The 12,090-nt window shown below is 35.4% G+C and overlaps 1 protein-coding gene across 1 annotated transcript in view; it reads right to left on the bottom strand.

Annotated features, from left to right (window-relative positions):
• LOC107669023 (cilia- and flagella-associated protein 74-like) overlaps positions 1-10,098 on the bottom strand; it is a gene marked incomplete at its 5' end in the record, with an annotated part of 36,790 nt that extends 26,692 nt beyond the window's left edge. The window contains 2 exons of the mRNA XM_016461114.1: positions 8,331-8,464; positions 9,925-10,098. Of these exons, the coding sequence (XP_016316600.1) occupies positions 8,331-8,464; positions 9,925-10,098 (308 nt within the window). The remainder of the gene's footprint in view (positions 1-8,330; positions 8,465-9,924) is intronic.
• Positions 10,099-12,090: the final 1,992 nt, after the last annotated feature.

Here is a 12,090-nt window from a genome sequence, read left to right as displayed (position 1 = left end):
GCTTTCAAAATGGCCGCCGGGCAGTGTGTACACATGGAGACCCATATCTCAGTGTGCAATGATCTGATTGACTTGATACCCAAAATAAAGGCTTAAATATCTAAAAAAAAAAATGCACATTTAAGCTTTTCTTTTGGTGAAAGTTTTCAGACAGCTTTCAAAATGGATACTCATCTCTCAGTGTGCAATGATTTGATTGATTTGAAATTACAGGAGGTATGTAGTAACAAACACATCAATTGGTTAAGACATTAAGTAGGATAATACATTACTTTTTTCTTTTTATAATCCGAGCTCAAACATGGAAGTGTGCTTAATGGGTATGTGAGCTTAATAAGTACATTTACCCTATATAAATTATAATGCAACCAAGACCATTAATTCATTGCTTAGCTGGCTGTGCAGTCTGTTAGTTCACCTCACCTCCCGAGTCTTTGGGTCGTTCTTTCTTTTGTCACGTCACATTTTGTAAGGTTAAAAACTTAAAGCTATGCAGCCTGTATAAAATCCCTGTTGAACTCTTAATTTGAAGTACTCAGTGACATCACATGTGGGCGGAGTCAGTGACATGCCCAGATAAGTTCGGTCCACAGAATGTTCTGCCGCTGCATCGAGACCGATCATAGTTTGTTTTGATGTGTGTGCGTTCTTGAAAACGTAAGTTTACATTGATATACATTGCTAGGAAATATGTACCTGTACAGTATGTGTGTAGACTTATGTATGCATATTTGATGTTATATTGTTGGTTTAACTTGATATTTAGGCATGTTCTGAGAGTTCGATCGATAGATCTGTACAAATACATGGTTAAGATCTATGTTTACTGCAAATACATGATACTGACATGGATCTCTATGACATTTGTATTGTCATATTAGTATTTACAATCAATGCACATTGTTTACGTGATGTATAACGAGTAGTCCTATTTGATTGTGTTTATCACGATATCACGTTGTACCCTCTGTTCAATTACTAGTGCACCTAGCGGCCATTAGTGAAACTACACTTTGTAATTTCAATTCCCACTTCAGTGTTGCTTTATTTATTGTAATATATTTACAAGCATTGTGTGTTGTTTGGAAAGTTTATTTAATTTATTGATTGTTATTCCTTTATTTCAGAAACCACACATACACCAATGTATAACAAACTGCTAGTGGATTTGATTAGAATAAATCAATGCTTGAGAACAGAAACTGTCGCGGATATTTGCCTATCCACCTTCTGATCGAGGTTGAGGACTAGATGTTGACAAGCCAGTGCATCTTCGCACATACATCTTAACACAACCTTTACAGGAAACAGAAATGATTAGTTCCCCTCCTGAGTCTTCGGGTTCGAGTTGTTCGTTCATCAAGTGACAGCCCCATAAGCATAAGACTATGCAGTCTGTACCGGAAAGAGAAATTATTCGTTCATCTCCCGAGTCTTCGGGTATGAGTCGTTTGAGTCGCCCAAACCTGAAGACTCGGGAGGTGAACTAATGTAGTAGATGTTGTGCATCCGTGGTCAACATGAGAGCAGCCCGGAAAATGGTAGATATTTCTACCATATAATAGATATTTCGTATTGCTTGGCGGGAAAGTACCCTATCCTACAGAAAAGCATTAAAAACTGCTAGTTCTGATTACTTTTTCGTCTCTTTTAGAAGAAAAAAAAACATAACCCCAATTATATTTATATATATATTTATTCAATACAGTGGCTAAATTAACGAAAAATAAAGCACCAACAGGCGTTAACATTTCCCAGCAGCACAGCAGTAATTACTTTATGAACTACTTTAATTACAAGATCGATACTATTAGAAATAAAATTGTAACCATGCAGCCGTCAGCTACAGTATCGCATCAGACAGTGCACTATAGATCCCCTGAGGAACAATTCCACTCATTCTCTACTATAGGAGAGGATTTTTATTTTAGGAATTTTATAAACTTGTTAAATCATCTAAACCAACAACATGTATGCTAGACCCTATTCCATCTAAGCTCCTGACCCCAAAGAACTAGTTAATTACAGACCGATCTCGAATCTCCGTTTTCTGTCCAAGATACTAGAAAAGGTAGTATCCTCACAATTATATTCCTTCTTAGAGAAAACTGGTATCTGTGAGGATTTCCAGTCAGGATTTATACCATATCATAGTACTGAAACTGCTCTCATTAGAGTTACAAATGACCTGCTCTTATCCTTATCATCTGATCATGGTTGTATCTCTCTATTAGTGCTTCTGGATCTTAGCGCTGTGTTCGACACTATCGACCACAACATTCTTTTGAATAGACTAGAAAACTTTGTTGGCATTAGTGGAAGTGCATTAACATGGTTCAAATCGTGCTTATCTGACTGCCATCAATTCGTAGCAGTGAATGAAGAGGTATCATATCGATCACAAGTGCAGTGTGGCGTACCGCAAGGCTCAGTACTAGAGCTGTTACTTTTCACGCTTTACATGTTACCCTTGGGAGATATCATCATGTTAGCTTTCACTGTTATGGTGATGACACTCAGCTCTATATTTCTTCGCGGCCCGGCAAAACATACCAATTTGTTCACTCATTCTCTACTATAGGAGAGGAAGAATTTTATAAACTTGTTAAATAATCTAAACCAACAACATGTATGTTAGACCCTATTCCATCTAAACTCCTAAAAGAGGTGCTTCCAGAAGTCATAGATCCTCTTCTGACTATTATTAATTCGTCATTGTCATTAGGACATGTCCCCAAAACCTTCAAACTGAAATGTTAATTCATGCGTTCATGACCTCAAGGTTAGATTATTGTAACGCTTTATTGGGTGGTTGTTCTGCATGCTTAATAAACAAACTCCAGCTTGTCCAAAATGCAGCAGGTAGAGTTCTTGCTAGAAAATTCAAATCTGTTAAAGGATTGTTAGGCTGCATTAATTAGGTCAAACGGAACTTGGAACACTTCCAATAGCATACGATATAGTTGTTACATAGTAAGAAGAATGGCATCTACGCTAATATTAGTCTGATTCTTACTAATTCCAAGGTCACCGTAGCCACCAGATCCAGTCCGTATCCAACCCAGATGGTGGATCAGCACCTAGAGACAACCTCTACAGCCCTGAATTTCAGCGGAGACCAGGACAACTAGATGAGCCCCAGAGACAGATCTACGGGACAAGACCACGGAACCAGATGAGCCCTCTGCACAATCTAACTTTGCTGCAGCATGGATCAACCTGCTGGTTCGTCTGGCCAGAGGAAAACTGGCCCCCTGACTGAACCTGGTTTCTCCCAAGGTTTTTTTCTCCATTCTGTTACCAATGGAGCTTTGGTTCCTTGCCGCTGTCTTCCTTGCTTAGTTGGGAACACTTAATTTCCAGCGATATCGTCGACTTGATTGCAAAGATACTATTTAAACTGAACTGAGCTGGATGATGACATCACTGAATTCAATGATGAACTGTCTTTAACTGAAAATTGAGTGTTTACTATTGTCCTTTTGCATTGACACACTATTTTCCTATTTTGATACTGTAAAGCTGCTTTGACACAATCTGTATGGTTAAAAGCGCTATATAAATAAAGGTGCCTTGACTTGACTAAAATAGATGAGATTAATTGGTTCCAGAGCCACAGTTCAAGTAGTTGGAGCAACTTTTGTTCATGTTATAGATTATTAAGTTCCTCTAATTAAGTATAGTTTGTTGACTGAAAATAATTTCATTTTAAGTTGTCATAATTAAAAAATAATAATCTGTTGCATTTTGATTATTATTATTATTTTTTTTTTTTAACTAACATATTATTTTTAGAGTCTGGTAGAGAATAGTTGAGAGAGGTGCCACTCAAAAAAAAAAAAAAAATGCAGTCAGATTTTTAAAGCTTGTTCAGATTAGTTGGTTAAAATGAGCAACAACAACATTTTTAATTAAAGAAAATTACATGTTAGAGTTGTTATACATGTAATGGTGAGTAATTTTGGAGATTTTAAAGAGGTTTGGAGAACAAGTTTTGAGGTTACCACTGTGCAGAAGAGTTGCTCTTTATTTGAATGTGGCAATTAACATTTTTATTTTTAAACCCTTATTTGAATATAGCAACATAATATCGTGCTTTACAATATTTCTATGAATAAATCACTGACAGAGACCCATCCCCTATCAGGCAATCACCGTGGCTATAGTGAGTAAGCTTGTTGACATCATCCATAGCAAAGAGATAAACCCCTGTCTTTCTCTTAGTTTCCTTAGTAAAAGTTGGTCTCAGCAGCTTTGTGAATAGGTTTTAAGAGGAAACTGTTGCCTTAGAACATTTACTGCTATTTAGGAGAACTCTTAGTGGTAAGAAAAACGTTTTGTGAATACAGCCCCAGAACTCTAGTTTAGTTTGGACTGTTGGCCACTAGATGGGGCCATCAGAGTTAAAGACATGTGTTCTTATCTTTAAGTATTCTTATCTATGTCACAAACACACACACAAATGTTCCATGAAGGTATCATGATGTTTAAATCTAGGTCTAGTGACCAGGGCTTTTTTTTTTCAAACATTAACCTGTTTTTCAAACATTAACCTGTTAGGAAACAGGGAGTAATTATTTTTGACGTCTGCAAATGATCTCCAGTCTTGCTATAAAATGCATGAATATATATATTTTTTAGACTTGTCCAGTCAAATATATTTTAATAGCGCTTTTCGTAATACATACATAATGCATTGTTTCAAAGCAGCTTTACTGAAAATCATCATATTAATGTATATTTCTTGTAATCTTATCCAACTTCATATAAATAGTTATGGGCAATATAGCTATCTACATTTTGTAAAAAAAATAAAATAAAAAAAAATCAGCAGTGTAGAGGCAGTTGACTTGCTCACAGAGAATTAAGGAGACCAGATTTCTAAAATGAAGACAATTTTTGTTTTATGTGTGAACTATAGTACATAATACTCTGTCATACCACTCTGCATAATTTTGTATCCTTTTTTTAAAGTTCCAAACTGATTCATTGTCAAAAAAAATTTTAAAAAAAAATACGCAGAACATTTAATTTTTTTTATTTTTATTTCTCCTTTTGTTGTCTGAAAAAGGTCATATGGCATTAGAACAACACCAGGCCTAGTAAATAATGAATAAAATGGTGAATCATTTATTTTTTGGGTAAACTTCATTTAAGGAAAGAAGATTGATAATATGATGCAGAAAGACATTAGGGAAAATGACTCTCAGTTCGGTATGTGGTAATCTTCACTATCAGCCAATATTTTACTGGGGCACAGCGGTAATTCACTGGGGTTGTACCCCAGTAAAAAGGGTCTAGTGATGCTCTTGCTTGCCATATACATGTATTATTTGCGGGGCTGTTACATATATTAAAAACAGGGACAGCCACGTTTTTGGGGACAGCCACAGCCAGAGATAGGCCACCAAAACAGGGACGACTGTTCAACCTATGCAGAGCCTTTTCAGCAAACCCAGTACAGTTTCTAGGCATAGGCAAGCTAGGTAAGCTAATATTAAAATATTGGTACAGTAAAAAGTGCACAAAATCTGTATTTTGTTTAGGCAGTATTTGTGGCAGTCGAGAAATCATGTTGCGAAATTGGTCCAAGAGGTGTGCGTTTTTGTGCCAATGCATTGTTAAAGGATCAGTGTGTTGTGTAATATTCCCATATAAAACTTTTAACAGCCACTTAAAAAATAATGGTATAGTAAAATTAGCTAATTCACGAGATCAAGACATCCTTTATTAAACTGCTTTGTTGAATTTAACAAAGTATTCTATAGTCTTTGAATTTAACACATCCTTACGGAAGTGTCAAAATGCTGAATCAATTCATTCACTTCTAACAGTGCTTAATAGGAGCAGTGTCATGCACATAGGGGCAGAGCGTCGCCTTATTTAAAGGGGAAGTTCATGCATCAATGAGTAACAAAGGAATAAACATTCTGATTACTTTTATGCCACTGATCAGGCTTTTATATTTAGTGTGGGGTAGCAAAGGGTTTTATAGGTTTGACTGAAATAATAATGCAATAACTGACACTTTAAATCAATGTTTCAAACAACAAAACAATTGAACAAAAAACAGATAAAGACAAAAAGTAGCCATTGATAATATCTAAACATGTATCCAAATCCAAATGTAATAAAATTAATTTATGTGTGATGACAATTTCTTAGCAACCAGGGATTGCTACATAGGGCTAGACAGGCATCTAGTGGCTACACAATGGTATTACAGACAATAAATTGTGCAAATGTTTTATCTTAAAGGTACAATATGTAAGTTTTCGCCGCTAGAGGGCGTGTATTCAAAACAAACAAAGAAACAAAGGCGTAGTTTGATGACGCAGTGACTGAGTGTGGAATCATGGGAGTTGTTGTCTTCATCTCCACAGCCAATGCAATCCCATGGGACTCGGGCAGAAATCATGTTTATGGATGAGCTAATGTATTAAAGATTTATTAACATCGTAGTATGAAGCAGAGTGAGGCAGAAAGCCGTCGAAGCGAAACGAGGCCACTGAACGAGCATGACACACGGCTCGAAAGCAGCGGAGCTTTTATTATGCCACAGTCGACCGCTTCTGCTCCTTCCGGGGTAAAACAGTGCTGTTTTAGCATACTTGATACATTTGAAAGTTCTGTTACAATGTTACTCTGTGCGGTCGTCACCTGTCTAATAAAATGCATATCATTTGGTGTTTCTGTTTTCTACAAAACAAAACCGAAAATCGAGAGTGTATGACGTCACTGGCAGGCGACGCAATGACCAGGGACGAACCACTATTTAAAATTGCTATTTCTCTGGATTTAAACATTCTTCGAAACATTTGGGATAATGCAAGTACACAAGTCAGCAAAATATATAACACTGTTCTAGTGATTTTTTGATAATTTAATAAAAAATCTTACATATTGTACCTTTAACAGTCAATTTACAAATAATGCATTCAGTGTGGAACTCACAATGTGCTGAATCTCCACAAATTAGTGTCGACAACCAATTTGAATGTGACAATAAACTGGTGTCTGAAAAGAAATTATATATATATATATATAATTTGGAAATGTATCAATGTTGCTATTTAAGATTTAAGTGTTTACATAATCAGTTTCATGTTATTTTGTATGTAATCTTAATTTATCTTGTTTGGGAGTGGGATCCGCATCCCAAAAAGATAATTTAAGATTATTACCTTGGGGTGGGGGCGCCAATAGGGATTTCGCCTAAAGGCCTTTTCACACTGAACGTGAAATTCGGCGCGATGACACTTTTAAATCGAAACAATACATCCCTATGGGGCTATTCACATTAGGTGCGATCATTCGCGGCGAAAAGCAAGGATTTTATTTTTTTTTCGTCCTGTGCGTCGATTTTTTCCCCGCCACTCCGCGATGCAACGGGCCGTCCAATGAGATTTGAGCTAAGATCACGTGCCTGGAGCAGCTGCTGTTGCACAAAAAGGCTAGTGGTGGCACTGTTTCGAAAACCAGTGTAAACAAACAAACACCGAAGAAGAGTATCCCGCAAGAGAGAAGAGAGTGGGTGCTGAGTTCTTGTTGGTATCTGAGGACAGATTTATTCTCACAGGTTCTTAATATAATTTCTATTAATTCTCCAATGAATCATGTGATCTGGACAGCACTGTCCATTTTCTTCCACGTGCTCGAGTGTTATATGAGTCTAAGCGCGTTCACTCTCTAGATCTCTACTTCTAATTATGTTTTAGGATGTATTCTTCTAAGCATTATAGATAGTTTGTGTTTCTGGTGTAGAACCAAACTTTATTTATCTTAATTTAATGCTGTATATTGAGATACATGTCTGAGGAATGCACTGTTGGTCGGCGCCACCTAGCGTGCAGCGTTAATTAGCAGAAGGCGAACAATCGTTTCGCGCTCGGTGTGAAAGCACCGTTCGTCGACTCAGTGTGAAATGGCCTTAAGGCGTCAAAATAGTTAGAAACGGCCCTGAGCAAACCAGAGATGAAACCTGTGATGCGCTTTTCCCCATCTTTCTCTGAGTTGGTTTCAGCTTGTGATCACTCTATGATACACAACACATTACACCTCTAATGAGTCTCTAATAGAATTTCTTCCTTAAAAATAAATGCATAAATAAAATAAAACAAACAAACAAAAAAAAAACTAGATCGCTTTTTAGGGTAAACTGCTCTGCATTATTTTGTCGAAATCCTGTACTCTATGCTCTCATTTCACTGAATGATATATCATACACTGTAAGTTTGTAAGTTTTGTGGTTTTTAGAGATATTTTGCATTGTTCAATATCTGAAAAATGTCACTGCGTGGCAGACCTTCATGTAAACTGCTTTTTCTTACCTGTTAATGCTTGTTTTGCATGTGAGTGTGAACTTGTATTCCCCTGCCTTTGACGGACTGAAGATCAAGTAAATCTCCATGCATTGTGAAGGCAGCAAAGTGCCAAAACCATCATTAGGCTGGATGTCAATAAACTGAAGAGAAAGAAATATACATATTTGTACATGCATTTATATATCTTCAAGGCCTCTGAATCTCATAATCAAATTTTAATTTTCACAAGTTTTTTCTTTTGATTGAGATTTGATCTTTATAAATTCTTCAGATGTTCTCTAAATCTGAGCACAGTTGAGCCAAACCCTCCTGTCACAGGACAGATCACAGACACCAGTTTTTTCCTCAAAACTCTGATTCCTTCTGATGTGTATTTACTGTGCTTTGCCTTACTGTGCTTTGTCCTCACTTTGATTCATTTGGGCAAAATACTTACATATACATACATACAGTACACACACACACACACGTATGTATGTATGTATGTATCTTGTGTATATATATATATATATATATATATATATATACATACATACATACATACATTGAATATATATATATACTGACTCCAAGTTTTTGAATAGTATAGTGCAGTGGTTCTCAAACTTTTTTGGTCGCGCCCCCCTTTAAACCTATACAAAAATCTGAGAACCCATTAACCTGTGTACACTGGATGCGGCGTGACAGGACACGACAAAACCCCAACATTAAACTGATGCCTTGTTCTATTTATGACATACTGACACAAAGTTGAAATGATTTGCAATGGTAGCTTTGTCGCGTCCAGTGTAGAGCTGTTGCGGCGCGTCCGGTATAGACACGGTGAGTGAAGCCGAGCACAAGATATGTCCGTCATATTTTCTGCATTTAGCTTTTGAATGACCAGCACCTGCCTGGGTCTGTGTGACTTCATCTATGGCTTTTCTCTTCCCTCTCACAAACAGATCCATCTCCCATTCTAAGTTACGTCCTTTGGCTGTTTTTACCTTTTTTTCCCCCTTTTCTTTTTCTACTAATGGCCCATGCCCCCCCTGCAATACTCGTGCGCCCCACACTTTGAGAACCACTGGTAAAGTGTATAATTTTACAAAAGCTTTTTATTTCAGATAAATGCTGAACTTTGGATCTTTCAAAGAATCCTGAAAAGAAATTAACTCAACTGTTTTAAATATTGATAATAATAATAATACATGTTTCTTGAACAGCAAATCAGCATATTAGAATGATTTCTGAAGGATCATGTGACACGGAAGACTGGAGTAATGAAGCTGAAAATTCAGCTTTGATCACAGAAATAAATTAGACTTTAAAATATATTCAAATAGAAAACATTTTAAATAGTAAAAATATTTCACAATATTACTGCTTTTGCTGTATTTTGGATCAAATAAATGCAGGCTTGGTGAGACGAAGAGAATTCTTTAAAAAAAACATTAGAAATCTTACTCTTCAAAAACTTTTGACTGGTAGTGTATACATATTTATATATAGCGCCATTGCAGTTTAATGTGTGATGATTATGCAGAATAAGGTGATGGCTTACATGGCATTTGTTTAGCGTGGAGTTTTGTGAAGTGTGTGCACTCAATATTGTGCTCACCTTAGGATTACCCACAAAGCCAAACTCCTGAGGTAATAAGGAACAGTTCGTGAAACGCACTGCAATCTGAGCAGACTCATAAATGGAGCAGTGTCCAAAGTCCACCTCAGTGTGGTCGAACCGCAGGTCAGAGTTGGTGACAACCGCATGGACCGTAAACAGGACAGGCTTCACCTAGTTAAAGCACAATAAACAATGTTATTCAGTGGAGTCATGTCTCCATTCTAAACATTCCTGTACAATTATGAAGTTTGCATTTTCATGTGACATACATTCAAGGGTACATGTTTTTGATTAAAGATTACAAATAAATTAAATAAAAAGACAATAATAAAACAACAATAAATAACAGAAAATGTGTACCGATAAATCATTTATTATAAATACTGCAGCATTCCATAAAAAAATAAGAATTGTTCATTTTGATTTCATGGTGACTTTAACAAAATTACATCTACATCTCTGGAGGCCAATGGGCACAACGTACAAGTCCCATATGTAGCATGCTTTTAAGCTGCAAGCTCCAACAGGCTACCGGTTTTTGACCCTGACAGTAACATGCTAGTCTCATTAGCTAAGACACAAATGTGTAAGAAGATAAGTATAAATTCTTGTTATACTGATGTTGGAGGATCAATCTTCAAATAAAAATATTGATACCAAATAATTCGTTTATTTTGTTGGTAAAAATAAATAAATAATTAAATAAATACTGTACATCCTGTACATAATTTACCTGCACACATAAAATTTGAAGTAATTAGAAGTTTACGGAAACATCAGTAAACACTAAATAAAAGGCACAGCTAAATGTTCTTGTGACACTTATTATAATGGGTCCATGTGAATATTGTTTAATTTGTTCACATAAATTAAAAGTCATTATATTTTATAATGTTCTATAATTGTTTATAAATAATACATAAAAACAATCTGATAATTTGAGGTTTAGTAAAATCTGTTTTTTTCCATTTTTATTTTCCTGGACTCCTTTTTAATGGTTAAATTAAATTTTATTAATAAAAAAGCATTTCTAATTAATTAAAATCATGAAACTTAAACAGTTTAACATCAATTTATTAAAAGTTTAACAAAAATTACATGTTTGGGACCCAAAAATGTTTTATTTTTTCCAACCTTATGTTTTATTGCTACCAAATTCTGTGTTTTAGCATGTCTAATTATTTGAAACATAAAAACAAGTTTAATTTATTCTTACAATAGCCTTATGATTTTTTTCCCTCAGAAATTCTGTGTTGTGTATTTACATTTTTAAGGCATAAAACATTCATTTAATTTATCTTTTAATTAATGAAAATTAAACAAATCTTATTTTTTGGAAAATAAAGGGGATTTAATATTACAATTAAAACATTGAAGGAATATTGTATGAGTATTCCTTAAAAATAAGGTTTTAATAATTTTAGTAGTAGTAGTAGCCTATTACGTACATTCTACTGAACAATAGTAATATATTTCTGCTGCAATGTCTTCAGGTTAAACTGAACTTTTATTTTGACGGGTTGCCGTGAATAGCTTTATATTTCTGTGTGTATATGATATGAGGACAGTTTTACTCAAATGAAACGGTCAAATGTTTATCTCGCAAAGAAGAAAGTATTTAGAGCGCACGAAAATCAATTTTGCATTTAAAATACGTTTTTGGATGTGTGCAGACCTTCACTTTTGCGCGTGCAACGTTTCACAAGCTTGCTCACCTGATGCCAGCCCTCAGTGCTCTCTAAATGCCAACAGCTCACGTGCTCAACACAACCCAGCATTACAATATGCCATAATTCCAGCCAATCAGAGACAAGGCTGCTAAATTCTGATTGGCTGCCTTGACAACCATTCACAACATTTCTTGCATTACCTCGGCAGCAGAAGAGGAAAAATACAGAGCATGCACAATTATTATTCAAGTTGATATTCTGATCATATTTTTTTCCAAGCACATTTTGATCATATTTTTTCCAAGCACATTTTACCAATTCCAAACGACATCAATATGAATAAGTACTATTAATCTTGTATTTAATCATTTATAATTTATATATAATTATTCATGAAGGCTGGAAGTGAAAAATGTCTTATATTCAGGTGTGCATTAAGCAGATTTGGTTTACAGATAAAATGAGCCAAAAAAGAGATTTAACTCAGACTGAA

The sequence above is a fragment of the Sinocyclocheilus anshuiensis genome, unplaced genomic scaffold, assembly GCF_001515605.1.
Source record: "Sinocyclocheilus anshuiensis isolate Anshui unplaced genomic scaffold, SAMN03320099.WGS_v1.1 scaffold516, whole genome shotgun sequence".
Lineage (NCBI taxonomy): Eukaryota > Metazoa > Chordata > Actinopteri > Cypriniformes > Cyprinidae > Sinocyclocheilus > Sinocyclocheilus anshuiensis.
Note: the sequence above shows the minus strand (reverse complement) of the source record. Positions and strands in the feature narration are given on the sequence as shown.